We start from the raw sequence: 22,326 nt of genomic DNA on the forward strand, positions 1-22,326 counted from the left end.
ATTCTGAAGGTTTCATTGATCTTCACCTTGTGAGCAAAAGAGAGAGAAAGCCTGAGAGTCTGATAAGATCTCTCGGTTGTCTAAAAGGAAAGAGCTTCCATGAAATGGAGCATCTAAGGCATCCATAGTCCTAGCGAGCTCCAAGGGATTGCCTACAGCAAGGCTCAGCCACAGTCAGCTTCTCTAAATACATCTGGCGCTCGAGCAGCGCCCCATGCTCATGCTCCTTCCAACAACCTGAGTGCTCCAATGATCATATCCAAGCGGCTGCCTCCTAGCGCCTCCATCTAGCCTCTCTTTGGATTCAATACACGGATGCCCTCCAACTGAACAGTAGCAGCGGCCGCCTCCTACTACAGCCAACTCCCACAGCGCCTTGCAGTAGCGGCTCGCTCGCTCAGTCACCGTACGACCTTCTCTCCAAAGCCAATGCCATGCAAGCTCCTACAATGATTTCCTTGAGGCCTCTCTATAGCAGCGCTTCTTCTACCCTGCTAGCCATGACCTAATAGATTCGCAAAGCTACAGCCCAATCAGCCAGCCACAGCCCACTAGCCTCAATGTGCAAATTGGCTGCAACGACCCTCGCCTTAGCAACACCACGATTTGGGATGAGACGACAATGAGCATTGTAATTGGCACGCCGAAGGCTGTTGACGGCAACAAGGATGGGGATGTCTTGAAGGTTATTGTAATCAACTCCGTTGGAGTTGGAGTCGACGGAGCAACATATGCGGCTATGGCTACTGCTTCTGCTACGAGCACTTTCAAGCAAGTGTGTATGGTGAGCAGGCACAATCGACTTTGACAAAGCAACTGGTAAGCTCGCCATAGTCTCATCCGGTTGAATGAAGCTCCAATGGCCGTCGACCAAGCCACGCCTTCTCCAAAAACATCCTTCAACAAAGCTCGACTCCTTCAACAACAAAAGCTGCTCCAACGCCTTCTTCAAACAGCCGCCTATCAAAGCTACAACCAACTAGCTCCCATAGCCTCGCCATCGACTCCAACAGCGAACATAGTCAGCAGCAGCAAACTCCTTACCTCCACAGGCTTCGACGCCCTCTACAAGCTCAACCCAGATAGCCAGACAGCTCAAGCGACGCCTTGCTTCTAGAATCTATGTGATAGAATCTTTGTGATTCTGTCAGCATCTTCTCAATCCTCCAAGACACACGTGGCATAGCTTCTAGCCAACCCTCATCACCTTACACTCACCTTATCACCAAGGGTTTGGTCATGCATCTAACACATGGTAGCCGACTACCACATCAGCAATTTTATCTACACTGCCACATCAGTAGCCCTGTGAGACTGCCACATCACCTTATCCATCCACATCACCACCGAGTACCATTTCATTACCGATTGCCATGTTATCATTACCAGCTCAACTGCCACATCAGCACAACCATGTCATTTGCTGACATCATCATCAGTGCCACATCATTAGTGCCATGTGGCACACTTATCACCTACAGACATAGTTATCACTCTGCAGGCACACTGTGTAACTTGCATGTGACACAGTTGCGACCTCGACACAGGGCTCCACAGGCACAGTCCCTGCTAAGCACAGTCATTGCATGTGATCCCTTGATTGCCACATCATCATTGAGCACATTTGCACTCCGTTTGTCCCTCCACTTAGATCAAGTCGTATCTCTTGATCCAGGAAGAATTAGAGGGTGCTCCAAAACGAAAAGTCGCTCGACTTTTTGTGCTCTACGTGCTCATCACATCATGTGCATATTTTGATGCAAGTATCACTCACTTTTTAGCCTCGCCGCCAAAACCACTTCCTACACGCACATCAGCCTCTACATCAATGCATTTGACCCAACACTTAAAAAGAACAAAAGAAAAGGAACTATTTGTTGTTCTTTCATCAATCGACGGTTGGTATAGATCTAAATCAGACTAGACTAGATCGCCATAGAGAGGACGCTTTGAATCTCCCCAAGTTGCCAATCTAAGTCATGCTCGAAATTCCTGACTAGTACCTACTCGGAGTCAATCCGTACGCTGCATAGGTTTCACATCGTCACATTACCTGAAACCTGACGTTCATCAGTTTAATGAGTAGACTTCAAAGTGTTCAGAGGCATTGCCGATTGTTCAATGGGCACATGATTTGATTTCACACAGACATGCCATCATTGTAAAGCGTATTCGGCTATTTCACGGCATTGTGCGCATCATTTCAGCCTTGTGAAGCCCCTTGGCTATTCCTGGCATCATTTGCCACAAGCCTTGTACTACAGATCAAATTTTTATCTATTGCAGTTCTATCTTCACTGACAGTTCAAATTTCAATTGGCACAGTCAGTGTTTTTGCAGTTGATTCAAACAGTGATTTTCACGACACTTTGAGTACATTTCTTGCACCATGTCTACAAAATCTGGAGGCATCTGTTAAGTTAGACAATTCCAATTATGACACATGAAAATATCGAATGGAGACCATTCTTGTACTTCATGACAAATGGGAGTATGTCGATGGATCTACACCTAGACCATTGGATGATCCAGCCACCAATAGCTCTACTCCACCTATTGTGACAGCACCAACAGCGGGATCTATAACTACACAAATAGTTTTTGCACCCGTAGTAGATCCTGCCATTGCTAAAGCTCAAGCAGAATGGGATAAGAAAGACAAGTACGCATATCATCAGATCAAGCAAAATGTGCAAGATGTGATGCTAGGACAGCTCAACACAGTCAAGACATCGAAAGAAGCATGGCATATGTTCGCAACTCTCTATGAGTCAAAGAACACTTCTAGGATTCTCACACTAAAAAACCAAATCAACCAGAGTTTCTGCAACAGCAGCGAAACCGATTATGTCTATGTAGTCTGGATAAAAGACTATAACAATCAACTCGCAGCAGTAGGAGAGACTATGAATCCAACAGAAATGATTCAAGTCATGCTAAATGGACTAGGAGAGGGATACGACAATCTAGTCCAGAGTATTGCCATTCAACGGCAAACTCCGACACTGAAAGAGCTCCACTCAGTCCTACTTGATGAAGAAATCAGGACTCAAGCAATTCAGGCACGCAAAGGTCATTCTAATGATCAAGCATTCATAGCTTCAGACAGAAGCAGAGGCAGAGGTAGATTATTCTAGTGAAGTGGTAATCATCAGAACAAGATCATCATCAGAAAAGTCAGAATCAACATCAGCATCATCCTCAGCAACACCAGCATCAGCAAAGAGGAAATCATTCCAACCGAGGAAGATTCCAAGGATGAGGGAATGCATCCACCAATGTGTCAAACATTCACTACAACTACTGTCACAAGTTTGGATACTATGAAAGAGATTGTCACAAGAAGCAGTATCACCAAGGTAGTCAATCCAACAGTAATAGAGAGAATTTCTGAGGCAGAGAAAATCATCCTAGTGGACATTCTAGTCACAGTCATTTTGCAAAGGAACATGGGAATATGTTTCTTGCAAATGAGAAAATGTAGCAAATTGATATAGTGTACCTAGACAGTGTACCTAGACACTGACTTCAATCCAAAAGAGGATTTCAACTATCAAGTCAACTAAGCAAAATAGGATCCTTGGTATATCGACAGCGGTGCATCATCTCACATGACAAATCATTAGGAATGGTTCACAGAGATGAAACCATTAGAAGGTCAGAAAAATATCATCTACACAGCAGATAATATACCGAATCCATCTCAAGGGACAGGTGTTATCCCTATGAACCATTTCACTAGTACGAAAGGATTGGTGAAAGATGTGCTCTGTGTTTCGAAACTCAACAAGAACCTTTTGTCAGTTGGTCAAATGATGGAACACAATTATCGGGTCATCTTTGACGAATATGAATGCACTCTCAAAGACAAATCTAGAGGATGTCAACTAGTAGCAAAAGGTGTCAAGTAAGAACACTTGTATAGAATGCTAGCTACAGTACCAGAGAAGCATGCCATGTCAGCTCAACCGCAATAGATGCCACTATCTGCAAAATGGCACAAGAGATATGGTCATATCAACTTCAAGTACTTGTTAGATCTCGAGAATCAGAATATGGCAATTGGGATTATGAAGCTATACTTTCTTGGAAAAGTTTGCGAAGCATGCTACTTTAACAAAGAAAAGCGAACCAATTTTGACAGAAGTACCTCTCGTGCACGAGGTATTCTTGATTTGATACATACAGATGTATGGGGTTATGCCCAGATCTGCAGCATCAATGGTTCACTTGAATACTTGACTTTCATCGACGACTACAACAGAATATGTTAGGTGTACTTTCTGAAAGAGAAATCTGAAGTCTTTTCCAGATTTCAAGAATTCAAAGCCATGGTAGAAAACCAGATAGGCAGAAAGATCAAAGTCATGAGATCATATAGAGGAGGTGAATACACATCTTTAGTATTCATGAACTTTTACAGAAGTTACAGCATACGAAGACAATTCACATGTGCAAATACTCCTCAGCAGAATGCAAGAGCTGAAAGGAAGAATGGGACTTTAGCAGACAGTGCTAGAGCAATGCTTAGTGAGAAGCACCTTCCGAATCAATATTGGGCAGAAGCAATAGCCACTGCAAACTATTTGCTTAATCGGCTTTCTACCGAACCAACACAGGGTATGACTCCTTATGAAGCATTCATTGGACATAAGCCCCACATTGGGCATCTCTGCATATTTGGTTGCATAGCATATGTCCACATACATGATGATCATCGCAAGAAATTGAATGCGAAGTCACACAAATGCATCATGATTGGCTACAGTGAAGAAAGCAAACCATACAAGTTGTATGATCCCATCAACCGAAAGCTCATTATCTCAATAGAAGTAATCTTTGATGAGGAATCACAATGAAAAACCTCAAATACACAAGAGATAGAAGCATCGACTTCAAAGTCATCTACAGAAAAGGTTAATGAAGAACAACAATTGCCAGAAATACCACAAGCAAAGCCACAGCAACTCAGACGGTCTACTAGGGAAAGCAAACCTCCAGCCAGATTGACATATGCTCAAAAAGGCAAAGCAATTCAGGTTGAAACCACCAACTAGGCTCTTATGACTACCATCATGAGTACAGAAGAGCAAGTGTACTTCGAAGACGCAGTAGACAAGCCAGAATGACAAACTGCTATGAATGAAGAAATGGATGCTTTGTATAAGAATAATACTGGGGAATTATGCAACCTTTCACTAGGAAGGAAGGACATAGCAAACAAATGGGTATCCAAATGGAAGTATTCAAAGATACAAAGCCAGACTCGCTGCAAAGAATTTGCACAGCAATATGGTCAAGATTATGATGAGACTTATGGTCCAGTTGCAAAGATGGATTCCATACGGTTCTTGATATCACTAGCGACACTCAACAGATGGAATGTGTACCAGCTCGATGTTAAGAATGCATTTCTCAATTGTTATTTAGATGAGGAAGTCTACATGCAACAACCAGCAGGTTATGTTGAACCAAGAAAGGAGAATAAGATTTGTCGTCTCAAGAAGAGTCTCTACGGCTTACAGCAAGCATCCAAAAGTTGGTACAACAGAATCAACAAGTATTTTGTTGATTTGGGATACATGAAGTCCCATGCAGATCACTCTCTACTACAAAGTTCAAGGGGAAGACATTAGTATTGCACTTTTGTACGTAGATGATCTGATTGTGACAAGAAGCAAGAATAGCTTTATCCGAAAACTAAAACAAGACTTATCTACAAAGTTCGACATGAAAGATCTTGGCCTTACACACTATTGTCTTGGAATTGAGTTCTAGAGAGATTCAGATAGCACATTCATGAGTCAACTCAAGTATGTTGACAATCTTCTGAAGAAGTTTCATATGGCAGATTGCAAGATTACAGTCACTCCCATGGAACAGAGTTGAACTTACTAAAGATTGAGAAAAGACTACAGTCAATGACAGATACTACAAGCAGCTCATTGGATCTCTTATATATCTGACTATCACTCGACCAAATATCTATTATGCAGTAAGTTCACTTACATAGTTTATGACAAATCCAAAACAACCTCACTAAAATGCAACCAAAAGAGCCTAGAATACATCAGAGATACAAGACAATTTGGGATAGAATATAGAGAAAGTCATCCACAATTACATGAATATTGACACTGACTATGCTGAAGATCATGAGACCAGAAGATCGACACAGGGATATGCATTTTTCTTTGGTCAAAGTGCTATATCATGATTGTCAAACAAACAATCAACTATTTCTGTGTCTTCAACTGAAGCAGAATATAAAACACTCACTACAAATGCATGTGAGGCTATATGGCTCAAAAAACTATTGTCAAAAACAAATTACTTTCATGAGTCAAAACCAACAATATACTGTAATAATCAATCGGTTCAAGCATTGGCCAAGAATCCAATATATCACTCCAAAACAAAGCACATTGATGTCAAAGAGCACTTTATCAGAGAAAGAGCATTACTTGCACTGCAACATTATGATAGCAAAGAGAATTTTACAGACATCTTTACCAAACCACTCGATAAAGAGCTTTCGAGAAACACCAACTGACTCTTAATTTAACGCAAAGAAAAAGCATTCCCATTAAAGGAATGTGATGGAATATAATGCTCAGTCCTTCGATTCCCCATTATCATCATCTTGAGGAAAAGCTTACTACATAATGTTGATCTTGAGAAAAGGTGTTGAGAGTTCATGCTCAACATCATGTGATCATGTGTGCATATAAACATCATGTGATCATATGTGCATAGCCCTCTAGCTGTGCCCTCTCTCCTCATCTCCACTCTTCTCCTCTCTCCTCTTCATATTTTGTCAACTAGTCCCATAGATCCTGTGAGTCTCGAGAAGACTTTAATACAATCATATCATATCATCTCTCTCTCAATCTCTCTCGATCTCTCTCTCTCCAACATTCCAAAAATTCTCACTTGCAAGTATAGACGCACAAAAAAAGCAACAGCACACATCAAAGCTCCAATGCACAAAGCTACAACACGATATGAGCCGGTATAGGAAGAAACCTGGATATACACTTTTCATCACATACAACCATTGCAGACTAGAAACCCTGTCACCATCATAGCAGATACATGGAAAGCATTCAACATGAGGAAATTCAATGGCAGATCAATCCAAAGAAAATGTAATGCCTTTGATTATGAAACCCAAGGACCAGCCCTAGCATGTATAGATCCATAATAGCAGACATAAATGAAAACATTCAACATGGGGAATTCAAAGATCAGCCCCTATCACGTCTATATTTAAATACATTGTAGACAACCACGTGACTTCACATCACAGCAAACACAAATGGGATGTCACTCAAAAGAAATTGTATAAAAATCAACAATTAAAGATTCAGTAAAACTGGCTGTAGCATCCAAATTTACTCATTTGAATTGGTACTTACAAACAATTAATTTTCACCAATATGTGCAGAACATGGGATGCCAGTAAAGAATACTTAAGAGACCTTTTGTATGCAATTTTACTCATTTTGATACCCACTTCTTGCACAGTTCTCATAAATCTGTTCACAACATGAAATTCAAATCAAGTGCACTTGAAAAAAACAAATGCTTTCCTCAGCTGAAATGAGCCAGTCTGTTTAGTGAATTTTACGAAGAAGGCAAAACCCTTAAGGGAATAAACTGCCCAGACATTCGTCAACTTGCAATGTATAGTCTTCTTGGTTTCATCATACAGTAGGTTCAGAAACTTCTGCAGATGTGCCAGCAGAAAGATTAGCCCCAAGTTGATCTGACACGGCTGACTCCAGCTGCTGTAATTGGTGCACAATATATGACATGCGAGGTCTCATTGAAGGAACATGCTGAGTACAGGCATACACGAGATCCACCACTTTCTGAATCTCTCCCACATCTGGAATACTTGTGATCACTGGATCCAATAATTGTGTGTAGCTACTAGACTGCACCAACGGAGTAGCCCATTCAAAAATGCTTTGCCAATCTGCTGATTCAGCAGTTTGAGCTGGCATTCTCCCACTAATTAGTTCGAGCAGGAGCACCCCAAATGAATACACATCACTTTTGGTGGTGAGTTCATTACGGTAGACAAATTCAGGAGCAAGATAGCCATATGTGCCAGCCATAACAGTTCTCTCATGCATTGCCTCCCATGGCACAAATTTAGCAAGACCAACACCCAATATATGAGCTCTAAATTCTTCATCTAACAGTACATTGCTGGATCGGATATCTCGATGCACCACGTGTGGCTTTACTTTGTCATGCAGAAACCTGCAAATTTGACAAGAATATCAAGGTCCTTTAGCTTGTGAATCTATAAAAAATTCAGGACCATACATAGTGGGGAGGAGATTACAAAGCACCTCGTAATGAGGGATGAGAGGATTGAGGAGAAGACCACATTCCCATTATTATCAACTCATTGGCACCTTCGTAATACGATCTTATCTTCATCCTAAATTTGACAACCACATTTGTTATGCCAACTATGCAGGAGAAGATTGGGATGCTCCATAAGAAGGGGTACTAGCCTAGATGTTGAATGTGAGGTTATTCAAATACTAGCCCTTTTGAGGAGCAGCTAATGCTCCATCTTAGGAAAGAGTCCACATAGTACCCTTATTGAGAAAGACAACCACACCAACCGAGTTTTGCTCTTGGTCAAGATTATTTAGCGGCTCTAGGAGCTGAGTGGATTACGAAGACATGCCTTGGGTGTGGCTCATGAGCTAACTTTGTATTCACATTTTGAAAGATTCAAACAGTGCAAGCTTGGGCTTCATGTTCTAGAAGAAAGAACCTGCCCTTGTGGAACAAGTCTCTGCGAAGTCTGAGCCGCAGGAGGCCCTAGTGGTCCCCGACGGGTTAGGTGGTGTGCAGGATGGGTAGCACGGTGATGATAGGGGAGAGATGGCTTAAAAGAGACAAAGCAGGGGGGGAAGGGCGGGGGACTTCTGAAGTATCAAAAAATATGCACCATCAATACCAATACAGCAATCAAAGTTGGCAACATTGCACCACCTCTAAAATCTTAAAACCAGCAGGCAAACACCAGCCAAAGGGGACAGTCTCTAGGGAGACTTCACAAACCAACAACATAAGAAAAGCAAGATACAGTGGACCTAACAGAGATAGGCAAGGTCATAAAACAAACTAGAAGACTGCAGTGCATGATAAGGAATAAACTTACGCAATGCCTTGAGCAAGTGTAGTTGCAATTCGCATGCGTGTCCCCCAATCCAGACTTTTCGCACCCCTTGGCAAGTGATGTAGCCACCTATCTAAAGGTCCATTTGCCATGAAATCATACACAATATATTTTTGTCCATGCTTGGAGCAACATCCTCTGACAACAACTAAATTTGGATGTCGATAACGAGCAATCCTCCCTATTTCTGACAAAAACTCATGCTCGTTTAGAGACCGGTAATCAGCCTTATTTTTAGATAAGAAGTCCTTTTTCCACTGGAAAGTTCCAGTACTAACTCTCTTTATGGCAACCAAAGAACCATCTGCAAGGACTCCCCTGTAAGTGCCACCTGACCTGCTATCTCCACCAAGCTTATTCCCATCACTGAAGTTTTTAGTAGCTGTCCGCAGCTCATCAAAGGTGAAGACCCTCCAAGATGGTGGAACTAATGCAATGCTTGCAGAATTTGATGACCTTCGCCGTTTCTTTGTTTGTCTAAAAAGCAGCAACCATACAGCTACCCCACATGTGGTTGTGAAAATGAGGACACTCACAACAGCCAAGATGATGTTGTACTCCTTATGACAAGACCTTAGTTGGCATTTAGAACCTGCTCAAAAGAGAAGCTGGAATCATGTCAGAAAGCACATAACACAAAATTCTGGGAGCCCACACTTTCCAGGATCAGATGACAGTTTCACCCGTATACAACAAGGCAGATTCACAAAAAATGTCACCAAAACCTCATTCTCAAATTCGCATACCTTCGTTTAACATGCACACAAAAGCATGCATAACGTTGCAGCTGTCCACTTCCAAACGCATCACCTTCTGAAACACAAGAGTGCAGACCTGACTCAAACCTGATCTGGAACAAGCAGATCCAGAACAATTAAGGAAAGGTGCCCCCGGAAAGAATGAATCATTCCATGGAGTTTGTACATCACTCCATGCCCAATTAAACCCTATGCTTGAGTTAACTCCTTGACCGCCAACCCAGCAACCATGGGTATCATTGCTGCATAAGTTCTGTACAAAATGAAGTTCTTCTTTAGAGCTTATGGCTGCCAAATGACCCGTCTGATTCTTGCAGAAAGCCTCTCCATCATTCCAAGACCTGCTATCGTTCAGCAAGATAAAGCATTTCCCTTCATCTGGCCCTAACTGCCAGCCAGCTGGGCAAAACCCTGTCAATCCAAAACAAAGAAAGGATGTCTTGAATCTCTCTCTCTCTCTCTCTCTCTCTCTCTCTCTCTATATATATATATATATATATGCACAAAAGCTCTATGTGCTACCGGCACCATCCTCCCCTACACCATTAGATCCACACTGCACATGAGTGTCCGCCAGACTGCTAAGTTGATAGACAAATCCTATTAAACCCATCCTCAAGATGTGACACCAGATGGATTAAACAATTACCACATGATCACGAATCATTATGGTCATGTCATGGCTTTTCAATGATCATTGTTTGACATGTGGAATGGCTTGAAAATGGGAGACTCCAAGATCGCTTACCAAGAGCCTCCCAGAAGTGGACTCTTGGATTATTGGAGCAGACTTCAAGAATCTAGAGTTTATGGAGAACAAGCAAGGGGGAGCCTCCTTCTCAGCAATGCTATCGTCAAAGCACAGCACTTGAGAGCAGTTCATCTTCGCGGTTAGTGGCCGTGAGTCCTAGTGAGAGGCAGAGTGCTCTAGAATCACAGGCTCAACTACTCCTTCGGCCAATGGCAACATGATGGACTACTCGAGAGACTAGATAAGCTCTAGTGGGGGATTGGGCTACACGCCAAGGTAGAGCCAAGGGCATCTCGCATAGATGACAATGTCGGATCACTCCCTGATCATGCTTCACTTGGAGCAGCCCTATCATGGACTCCCTCAAAAGGGGTGCAAATTCTCGATGCATTGCTACAAGAGGAGGAGGTCCAACATGCCTTTGTAAAGATTTGGCAATAGACAGATGATCCCCTGCAAGACAGTTGGGCTAGTTGGGTACGCAATGCCATCTAGAGGAGTAGAACTGAGGTATAGTCGCAGGCACTTCAAAGACACCATTCTCTTCGAAAACAGGAGAGAACACGAAGAAGGGACTTGACCTCCATAGAGATTCAAGAATGTCTTAGTGGTTTGCAAACAAGTACGAGGGTGTGCACCTTGACCTTCTCACGACAGATCCATGGGGTAAATTTCTCTTACCACTCCTCCAAGGCGCAATGGGTCTAGCTGGGGGATAGGATGACGAAGCAGTAGCAAGCATGGGGATGCCCCGCCCCGTTCACACATGAGCAGCTCTTGGAGGCCCTCCAACCATAGAAGTTCCCAAGCAAGGATGGCCTCATACCGTCGTTCGAGTGCTTTTGGGAGTGCATTCATGCTCCCCTACGGTTGGCCTTCCAAGATCTTCGACTCAGGATTGCTCCCCTACACTCTCGATTGGGGCTGAATTTGTTTGATCCAGAAGGGAGGAGACCATTCAAGTGTTCGTTAATAGTGGATCACCCTTCAGAACACTGCCTACAAGATCTTAGCCAAGGTCTTGAGTTTGTGGTTGGCCCGCATCTTGCTGGCATATTCATGGTACTCAAATGGTTTTGTCCACGAGCACAGCATCTTGAAAACATCTTCACCTTTTGAGAGGCATTGCATTTGTTCAAGGAGGAGTCTCAGTCTACTGCAATCATTCTTGTGGATTTTTAGAAGGCTTACGACAGGGTGAAGTGGACTTTTTTGGAGGGGGCCATGCAAAGGATTGGTTTCTCGAGCCAATGGATTCGGGAGGTCTCTGGCTTGTATACAGGGAATTCCTATCAAATGCTTATTGGGGGTCGTATAGGGGAGGCCTTCTCTCTCCTTAATCAATGCACCAGGGCTGCTCTCTTGCTATGCTCTTATTAGTCTTTGTGGCAAAGGCTTTGGGCATTTCTCTCTGCTCTTAGCTGGCAAGCCTCACACGGATGTACCTCTCGATTCCAACAGTGGTAGTTACTTGACTCTGAATTTGCAAATGATACGTCCCTTTTTGTGGAGGGTATTGTGAAGAGTCTTGACGGAGTTCAAGGTGCCCTGAAGGTGTACTGTCAAGCATCTAGTGCCAAGATTAATTAGACCAAATTAGTCGGATTCCTCACAGTGATTAAGGAGATGCAAGAGATCTTGGATTGGGGGCCTCTCTTGGCTTCCATTCGATCCCGCGGGGCCAGCCAACGAGGTCCTTAGGTTGTCAAGTGGGCTTGACATTTCAGCTAAGCAACAAATAGTCTCAATGCTAGAGAGTGTGAGGCGCAAGCGACTATATTGGAGCTCAACCAAACCATCATTAGCGAGACAAGTTCTCAAGGCGTACCAGGCCCCTTGGCCACAACCTGGTACATGGCCTCTTGCTGGTGTTTTCATAGAAAATGCATTGGGAAGATCAAGAACTCGGTGGCAATTGCTTGTGGGCAAGATCAGATGGTACCTTGAACACTAGAGTTGGGAGACAATGATCTTGCCCCAAGCAAACAAAGACTAGGCATCATTGATCCAAAGATGCAAAGCAAAGCCTTGCTAGGCAAGCTTGTAGTGCGTGGTCTCAACCCAGGTTTGGAGCCCTCACAACGCTTCCACACAAGAGGACAATGGCAGCAATCTCATTAGTGGTTCTTCCGAGAGGCCCCTCATAGGGAAGAGTCAACGTTGATGATGAGTTTACATAGGGTTTGGCAACACTTGTCTAGTGCACTCATTTGAGCCAATCCTCCATGCAATGAGGAGCTTAAGTGCCAACCCCTGCTTTGCCATCCAAAGGCCCATGATTAAGAGGGTTGTATACTAGCACAGCAAACGCACATTGGATTGGCATAGTGGGACAATGCCCGACTAGTTCCTCATAGAGGCACGTGCAAGAGTCCTCTCTCACCTGAGCGAGGCGGGTACGAGGATATTGGAGATAGACACCATCATTCTCGAATCTTGGAGGGTTGGTCTACACAAAGCCTCAGCTCCCCTGAGTTGGTATGGATGATCCTCTAGGACAGGGGTGCGGCTAGAGTCCTTGGTGCTTCCCATCCCATGCACTACAAAGTGGGGCCATACTAGCACAACAGACGCACATTGGATGTGCATAGTGGGACAATGGCCCGGCTACTTCGTCATAGAGACACGTGCAAAAGTCCTCTCACTTGAGCGAGGTGGGTACAAGGATATTGGAGATAGACACCACCATCCTCGAGTCTTGGAGGGTTAGTCTACACAAAGCCTTAGCTCCCCCGAGTTGGTATGGGCAATCCTCTAGGATGGGTGCAGCTAAGGATCCTTTTCATACATCAAGGCCTTGGTGCTTCCCATCCCATGCACTACAAAGTGGGGCCAAGGGGTCTTCTCCAACTAGAGATTAAATGCATTCCTAACCTTTCAATTAAGGATGGTTCTATGGATGGACAATTGAGAAAGGGTGTTTGGAAGGGCCATTTTCCTAACCTTGCTACGACAAGATATTATTTTGTGAAGAGGACACTTCCATTAGCTATATATTATAGCGTCACCCTTCAGGAATACAACCCCCTTCATGCACGTACCTTTGGGGTCATCCCTTTTCAAGTGTTACTCTTCTAAAAAGATGCATATCCTCTTCAATTCAATCTGTGTTCTCGGCTATCCTTTCCTTTCTTTTTAAAGGGGAGGTGCGGAACGCTAGCTTTGAAAGAATTGCTAGGCTAGCAGTAGGTAAAACTGACTTGAATCATTTGTATATTGAAGAAGTAGCGACACTGCTCACATAAAAGAAGAGAGGGAAAAGTACGGTACAGATGCTATAGATTGGCTGTATGAAATTGCAAAAAAAATCAAAAGGGCCTATCATGATAAGATTGGAGACCAGGAGAAGACTTTGGAGCTCCTTAGAATGATCAATTGAGTTCCCCGCCATATGGGTAAGAGGCATACTTCCCATCAGTACTTACCAACCCGAGGACCAATAGCTTATGGACATGTCACATAATATTGGACTGCTTGGGCGTCATAGCTCCAAATTTGGTGTATATCTCAGTCCGTGCCTCAGTCATGAGACACGCAAAAGCACATATGACCTCTTATTGGACCTTAAAAACTCATCACTAACGCACTGAGCACTCGTAAATTATTTTGGAATGAGCAACTGCTCAGGGAAACTTGAAAGGCATGAAACAATTAAAGTGAAACGGCGCTTAAAACATGGATTGCAAAGCACAAAGGCCCAAGTGAGGTGAAAAGTCTGCTCATGAGAAGCCCACTCGTCAAGTTCAGACTTAAGAGGTCTCGATCTTCCAAGACAGACAACGAGGCATACATATGACGACGAGAAAACCTGCGTATGACTTTTTCAATGCAGGCAACAAGCCCTCGATTTGACGACGGCGCCTCGTATATATGTTCCAGTATGTAGTGCCATGCATTACCAAATAAGCTGTCACACTCTGCATCGCCAGCACGCGCTCAACCGGTTATCAGCGCTGGACTTTCGTCTAGTGTAGCCCATATCCAAGCGAGGGCGGGCAGAAACCAAACCTCTCTCTCTCTTTCTCTCTCTCTCTCTCTCTCTCTCTCTCTCTCTCTCTCTCCACACACACACACACACACACACACAAACGCAGCTTATTTAAAAAACACACCGCATTGTGCACAAGTGATGAGGGTGAAGAGTCGAACTGCCAGCAAGAGTCGCTCGGCGATCCGCCACGAGTTTGCCTTCATGCCCAGCTACACAGGCAATCAACAACAAGAGGAACCTCTGAACAATTTTCAACGGAACTGGGGATTAGAGAGGCATTAATAGATAGAAAACAGGACTGCCAAGAACAAGGTAGAAATTTGAGGTTTTGGTTACTTTGTCATGACAGCTCATCCACCTTCTTTGTCTCTTCTCATTTCAAATGGATTTCAAATATGCTCCTATAACAAGGTGAATTAATTAAGCTTGTTTTTATCCACTAGAGCCTCACACATGTCCATTGAATGCATCTCAGCCGTGCGCTACGCATGGGCAAGCAACCTTGCCCGTCTATTATGCGTGGGGAGTCTGTAATTTGTAAACACCTGAATAAGATTGTTTGCACACTGGGAATAAGAAGGAAGTTTTTTTACGATGGGCGGGCATCTCATTACACACACACCACCTATGACCAAACCTTCCAATCCTACGTGGACTCCACGTCCTTCAAAAGCCCTTCCATGGGTAGGCTGCCCATTGATGGGCACCCTACAAATCTACTAATACTCTCTTTGTGTTCAAGGTCTTGCGAATTACAAAACTATTATTGGGCAGCCGTTGGGCATTGTTTAAAGAGGATGCCCATGGGTAGGCATTCAATTTTTTAAAATCCATGATAGGCTAATGGGTGCACCCATTAAAGACTACCCAGGACTTTGTTTGGGCGCCCACATGTTGGGCTATTCTTGGACACCCTTTGGCGGTGTGTAAATAGCTTGTGGCAGCACAATAGTAGAACTGCGGGTGTCTACCTACCAACACGGTGACCCGCTTGCAAACCTTCCTGCGTGCAGTGTTGGCCTAAGGTGCGGGCCCCTCAATAGGACCATGGGTAAGTGAGTGAGTGGGTGAGTTTTCTTTTTTACAAGGTACATAGTATTTATTAGGCCTGCCCAAAAGAACTGGGTATTCTAGTTAGTGCCGCACTCCACACCAAACCTCTAAATCAGTGCATGAATGCACTCGACCTCTACAATATTAATGAAAGTGGAGAACCCACATGAGGAAGCCAAAAAAGAGCAATGCTCCAAAGCCGTGCTTCAATCTAGGATCAAGGTGGATTAAGAAAGTTGTTCGTCTAAGAGCAAAGCAAAAAATGAGAGTTAGGTACTTCACCCTATTCTTGAACTTTTTGAAAACCAAAATACAATTTTCTCTTTCAAAACTCACACCATTACTAAGTCCTACCCTAAGGGGCAGTCCAAAAAGACTCCTAGAACCCCCACCTCCCCTCTTCTCCCCTCAACAAAAAAACTCTACAAAGCTCAAGCAATTTGGGCATTCACCCACCCGAGATAGCTACCCACATTCAATTCCCTCAAGAAAAAAACCTACTTATTGTCAACGTAGGTTGTGGGTGGGTAGTATGCCCCTCATTTTTTCTTTTTTAAATGGGCGTGTCTGGGGGTAAGTGGTAACTACCACATGTGTGCTTTGGGTTGGCTAGCCTCCATCCGTTAGAGGACTATGTGATAAACTGAATAAGTGGGCAAACCTCCATTATCTCATACAGGTGGAGGCAACAGCCTTCAAGTTGGGCCTTCCAATGATGCATAAGAGCATTGTTGGGTAAGTCTTGGAAGGATTGGAGATTGGGCTGCCATTGGACATCTTTGGGAAGTGAGGAGGGGGAGTTGGAGGGACCTCATCATCGACATTGGGCATGGGGTCCTCCTCAGGAATTCCCGCACTTTACGGTCTTCGTATTGTTCCCACAGTTGATTGTCAAGTGGCTGTTGAGTGGAATGAGGGGGTAGCACTTGGATCACTTCTCAATGGTTTGGGGTCGGCGGCCACCGTCATCTCTTCGTCTGTTGGAACGGGTCCTGTGGCTTCTTTTTCGAGCAGCCCATGTCCGATAGGTAGCTATTGCCTGAACATATGGTAAATTACGGGCATGTACAACATTGGGTTGCCCAAGACATTACCATGTGTCTTTAGGTCTTCCCTCATCTGTGTGTAGAAATAATCTACCCAGTTGGTGACCTCACTACCCTACGAGTCCTAGTGAGTTGAGAGTGTATATTCGGTGTTGTTGGAAACTTCAAAACCCAAACGTATCACTTGCCTTGATAGTAGCCTTGGGCTTCCAAGAGCCTTGGGCATAGAAAGTAGAGGTCGAAGAGTAGTTTGCGGCAAGGGTTTGCCTTTGTCGAGATTATGATGTCGGGCTGCATTTGTATGGATTTCCTTTTGAGGGTTGGACCAGGAGGCGTTGGAGGCCTCCAGAGATTTGGAATTGTTTTCATTTTAAAATTTCCTTGCATCTTGCGGGTGGTCCTACTATGGGGAAAGTGGAATGAACTTTACAGAGTGGAATTACCACGGTCCTCCCCCCATTCATGAGAGTTGCGGTTCTAGTTCTCGAGTGGATTTGGCAGTTTATAGCATAGCACCATGGTGGTCCTTGCCAATATCATCTATTCATTGATCAATTCTGTGGGCACCACTTGGTGGGCAACAATTAGTTCAAGTCTACATACCCCAATGTACTTAAGAGTTGACCGTTTTGATAGCTCAAACTGAAGCAACATTAAGGGTTAGGGGTACCTGAAGCACTTCCCATACTTTGCAGGAGATGAAGTTATGGCGTGCTCCTAGATCTACGAGTGCCTCGATGCTTCTACTTATGCCTTGCAATTGGACACTCAATCGAGCCGGATCTACTGTTAGTTCATTGGTCAAGCCTAGGTGTTCTACTATTGCATTAAACAAAACCATTTGCTTTTGTTCTCTGATTTTGGCATTACATGCCTTGGCTTCTTCAATGGCTTGGCATTTCATCCAGGCTACCTCGACCTTGAGCTCCTTTTCTCTATGTATGGCCTGGAGGAACTGTAGAGTGAGGAGGCCATAGTATCTTTTCAATTGGCTACCATTAAGGTAGCCATCCATCTCAACTCCATCTAGCGTAGCTATTTGGCATGCACCTTGCGAAGTAATCTCCATTCTGTGGTAGGGGACCCTTCCCCTATATTTAAGTTTGCACTTGGTGTTACGGACGTTATAGAAGAGTGCCAAATCCCCCTCCTCAAGCTCCTTGTTCTTGAGGTTGCAGTCGAGAACCATTTTTTACACCTTGCCTTCTCGACTCAAAGGCAGTAGGTTGCATGCAATCTTGTCTCATCTAGCCGTTCAAGATTGATTAAGCACTTCGCCAAAGCGTTTTTTGTGAGCCTTTCCTTGACCATGATGCGAAGGCTGGGCACTACATACTCCATCGGTATAACTGCTTCCACCCCAAAGGCTAAGCTGAAGGGGGTGCAATTCGTTGCCACTTTGTAAGATGTTCATCATTAGGCCCACAATGCTGCGATGAGCTTGTGCTCCCAGTCGGTACGACTGGCTTTGATTGTGCAAGTTATAATCGTGTAGCATGTTTTGTTGGAGCTCTCGGCCAGGCTATTTGCCTTGGGATAGTATGGGGTCGATTTCCTATGTATGATCATGAATTATGCACATGATGACATCCTTGGCCATATAGTAGACTTGGCCTGCAATTAGTTGGTATAGCGCTACGTCTTTAATGATGTAGGCTTTGTCCCTCTTTAGGGATTGTCTAGGGGTAACCCATTTGCCAAGTAGTGGCCTATTTCGGCTACCCATTCCAAAATTATGTCAATGAGAAATAGGGGAGCATCTAGTAGGTCATCCTCGACTCCCATTGGAGCTTCCCTATTGGGAATCCTCGAAAGGTGTCGACTAGGATGTGGGTCTTTCCTGGCACACTTTTATCCTTTTCTATGGCTGCTAGCAAATACGGTTTGGGAGCTCATTATCGTCCTTTATGGCATAGGATTTCAGCAATGCTTCAACCGTTCTTGCCAATACCTCGTTTGGAACTTTAGAATAGGCTTGAGGATTGGATTTTACACTCTTCTTCCTCTTCAGCCCGTCCCTTGAAGCTCTCACATATCACAGTGTCATCTCTGTATAAAGTGTTATTACTTCCGCCTTGGATTTCTGACAGAGCAAATACTGTTTGGCATATGGATCGCCCACTAAAGTGGTGGAGAAAACGGCTGCGTCTCCTTTGGCATTACAAAGTCCCTCTTCGGCAACAGCTTTTCCTTTAGCAAGTCCTGCTTGTCATTTTTCCATCTGGACAGTTACTCACACGCAGACATATTGCTCCGGCTGTTTGTCACAAATGCCTGCACTCTACTGAATCAGTGCTTCACATCTTTTGGTTCTGTCCACACACTTGTTACTTCATCACTCTCATTCGACAGAGGCTTCAAGCGAGATTTCCTACTATTACTTTTGGCAGGTTTTTCTCATTGTTTGGTTTTCATCCACCGAGACAGGGTTTTGACTTGGGTACGCTATTGGGCACTATGGACTTTATGGATGGACAGAAATCATAGAGTCTTTGGTGATCCACTATTTTCATCTTTTGTTTTTTTCAAACGATCTCTACAGCAACAATTCTATGATTGTGTTCAGACTCGTTTGATTGATCAGGATGTGTATATAGCTTATACTGAGATCTTTAGTTGAGTAGTAGTTACTCCATTTTCGAAGTAACTATGAATGTAATTCTTTACAGCAATAAAAGATTTCTTCTCACAAAAAAAAAAAGTGTGTGTGTGTGTGTGTGTGTGTGTGTGTGAGAGAGAGAGAGAGAGAGAGAGAGATCCAGGAACGTGCTCAAACTCATCATCCTCTAAAAACAAAACATATAGCGCAGTTTCATCTCATGATAGTCACAAACAAGATCGAAACCATAAACTCTATCATGCAACATAGGAGCTGATATAGCCTCATGTTTCAATTGCTTGAAACATGCATCAAGCTCGTTAGTCCACAAAATGGGCAGCTACTTAATTGTATTTCCCTTACCCCCTTTAGACAAGTCTTAGTTCGACATGAAGGTCAAGAAGAAATTCACAAATTTAAGAAGGGCTTTGACCTCGGTAATCGTTCTCAAGATATCCATTCTCATAGTCAATAAGGGCACCATTAACCAAAATGATGTGTCCAAGGTGTGTGATTCCCTGTTTTGAGAATTTGCATTTGCTTTTTTTCGCAAAGAGCTGCTCTTCTCAAAGTATGAACAAAACTATGTGCAAATGGCGTTCATGCTCTAAAACAGTCTTGCTATAAATCAAGATGTCTAGAAAAACTATAAAATCTCCCAAATATGGACAAAAGAGATCATCCTCTAGTGCTTTACGTGATCGGGGCCAAAGGTCTGATTTGTTTGGTAGATTTGGTCGAGGTCATTGTGTACCCTGGAGCAATCCGTGAGTCATGTACATAAGTTCCTACGACTGAGTGTTCCTAGCCCCTGGAGCTTGTCCGAAGGTAGAGGAGGTGGCGAGGGTGGTTGTTTCCTTATTTGGACCGTCTTGGATGAGCACTTGGTTCGTTCCTTTGCCCACCCTGGTGACCTTCTTGGACCTGGTCTATGAGGGTTGGGCTACCTCGAGAATTTGCAACGTGGACGTTCTGTCCTTCCTTGCATGCTTCTTCATTTCCTTGCCTATGGCCCTTGCCTGCATCCTTGTGATGACTTTCAAGGGCACTGGTGCTACTTGACCCTATTAAATACTCAATAAATTGATGCTAGTGCTCTTGGGTGGGGTGGTCAGAGTTGCTGGTCTCCTTAGGGAGAAATCCTTGAATAAATGCTCCACTTCGCACGCAACACACAAGGGCATGGGACGTATTGTGGGAGGGACCACAGGGGTAAGATCTCTATATGGACAATCCTTTAAAAAATGTGCTCTTGGCATTTAAAACATGACATAGGAGGGTTCGCTGCACTCTTATATGGGCATTCACTTGCCTTGTGCGGGCTGACATGTATAGCATTGGATCGGGGACCTTCGCACCAAGGAATTCATGTTTCTTGCCCTCGTGGCTACGGGTGTTGTCTAGAACATTGGGACATGTTGATCCTCATGTAAGAGGTAGTGACTTAAGATGCCACTTCCTTCCTCACATAAGGGTGAGTCGGGATGCCCGTGATTATGTTCTGCTCCTCCCAATCATTAGGTAGTTCTTCCACCAATACTTGGTTGACTGGAGTTATACAAGGTGGGGGCAGTTGTGTGGACCTAGTATGGGTGGCAGTAATGGAGCATGTTGTGCCCTATATTGCCCTAGATTGGCTAGAGGGGCTCCTTGTGCATTCATTGGGTTGTATGGGGCCAGTTGAGCCTCGGTTGGTAGATCGCGGGGAGGGACCTTCGAAAATTGGCATTAAGAGGTGTCGTGCTTTCCCCATCTATAGTAGTGTGCATAGTAGAGGGCTTGCCTTGCCCTGAGGTGGGGGCACTCATTAGAGGGGTGATTGTTGTTGCATATCTCGCACCAAACATTGTCCCTCCTTGGAGGTTCCCGATGTTTCCTTGGAGGTTCCCGACTTCCACTTCTGGCCCAGTTGATTCAATAGACTAGAGGCCAACTTGCCCATATCTAAGCCCTTAGATTCTTTGTCCTCCTTCTTGGTAGACTCTGTACTAGAAGACCTTACCGATTGTGATACCTCAGATAGAGTTTTTGTTTTGTCCTCCTTGACGTCCTTATCCATCATATTATCACTTATACGAATGGCTACTTTGCTGCAAAGTTCAAAGGAAGTGAGATTCATAACCATTAAGTGGTCGTGTAGCTTCTGGTCTACCAATCTGATGAGGAAGCATGGCAACAGTCATTCTTTGCTCATCTCTCATGCTCCACGTGGGAGATTGGATCTCCTTCCCCAAGAAATTTAGATATCAATTTGGAGATGGCTATGGGTCGACTCCTAGAGGGATTGGTGATCCCTGCTGGGAATATGGGTGCAGCCGAGGGTGGGATGGCCCCCCTTCCTAGTGCATCTACCAGGATGCACATCGCCTCATTCGATAGCACTATTTGGGAAGCTTGTGGAGGCGACATTTTTGTGGGCCTAATGGGTTGTAGAGGTAGCCTCAAGCCTTGCCTTGGTAGCAGGGTCCATTGGGTTGGAGGTACCAACGTTGGGGCTATGAAGCCTGATCCTCCATACATTAGAGCTGCCACTATGGGAGTAAGCTGTTAGCCTCCAGGAGGAAGCGGGTTACCAGGCATCTGCATGGAAGTTCCTTGCATTGGTTTGTAAGGTGGAGCTTGCGAGGGCACATAGCTGACAAATGTTGGGGGCACCTGGAAGGTTAGAAGTTTATAAGAGTTTCCCCCTTGGAAGTCTTGTGCATTTCCTCAGCTAGGTTTTTGCCCTGCAAAGTCCCTCATCCACAGGTCTTTGTCCTCCAGGTGCTCTGAGTCAAGGTGCAGTATGAAGACTGTGTGTCTGGAGTCCACAAAGGCAGCCTTAATCCCTACCTATGGCTTAGGGATTGGTTGTCATTGGCTCTGCTTTTGGCAAAGGGGTTCGCCATTTCTATTGAATCCGTTCGTCCCAACCGTCCAA

General features: G+C 44.3%; 1 protein-coding gene across 1 annotated transcript; it reads right to left on the reverse strand.

The window, feature by feature from the left end:
- Positions 1 to 7,441: 7,441 nt before the first annotated feature.
- LOC147891969 (protein kinase family protein / C-type lectin domain-containing protein) lies at positions 7,442 to 15,129 on the reverse strand. The gene is made up of 5 exons (XM_087388877.1): positions 15,045 to 15,129; positions 14,830 to 14,917; positions 9,955 to 10,377; positions 9,191 to 9,800; positions 7,442 to 8,271 (listed from the first exon to the last, which is right to left on the reverse strand). The coding sequence occupies exons 1-5, from the start codon at positions 15,060 to 15,062 to the stop codon at positions 7,707 to 7,709; spliced, it is 1,704 nt and encodes a 567-aa protein (XP_087245003.1). The 5' UTR covers positions 15,063 to 15,129; the 3' UTR covers positions 7,442 to 7,706.
- Between the last annotated feature and the right edge of the window lie 7,197 nt (positions 15,130 to 22,326).

The sequence above is a fragment of the Dipteris shenzhenensis genome, chromosome 17, assembly GCF_047967505.1.
Source record: "Dipteris shenzhenensis isolate YYH24624 ecotype China chromosome 17, Dip_SZ_1.0, whole genome shotgun sequence".
Lineage (NCBI taxonomy): Eukaryota > Viridiplantae > Streptophyta > Polypodiopsida > Gleicheniales > Dipteridaceae > Dipteris > Dipteris shenzhenensis.

Bases quoted from the DNA above. Each gene is read 5' to 3' on its own strand.
- LOC147891969 (XM_087388877.1), bottom strand. The intron at 10,378-14,829 runs GTGTGTTTTTTA...TTGGATTGACAG, and splicing joins CATCACTTGTGCACAATGCG to GGTTTTGCCCAGCTGGCTGG. The intron at 8,272-9,190 runs GTAAGTTTATTC...TCAAATTTGCAG, and splicing joins ACACTTGCTCAAGGCATTGC to GTTTCTGCATGACAAAGTAA.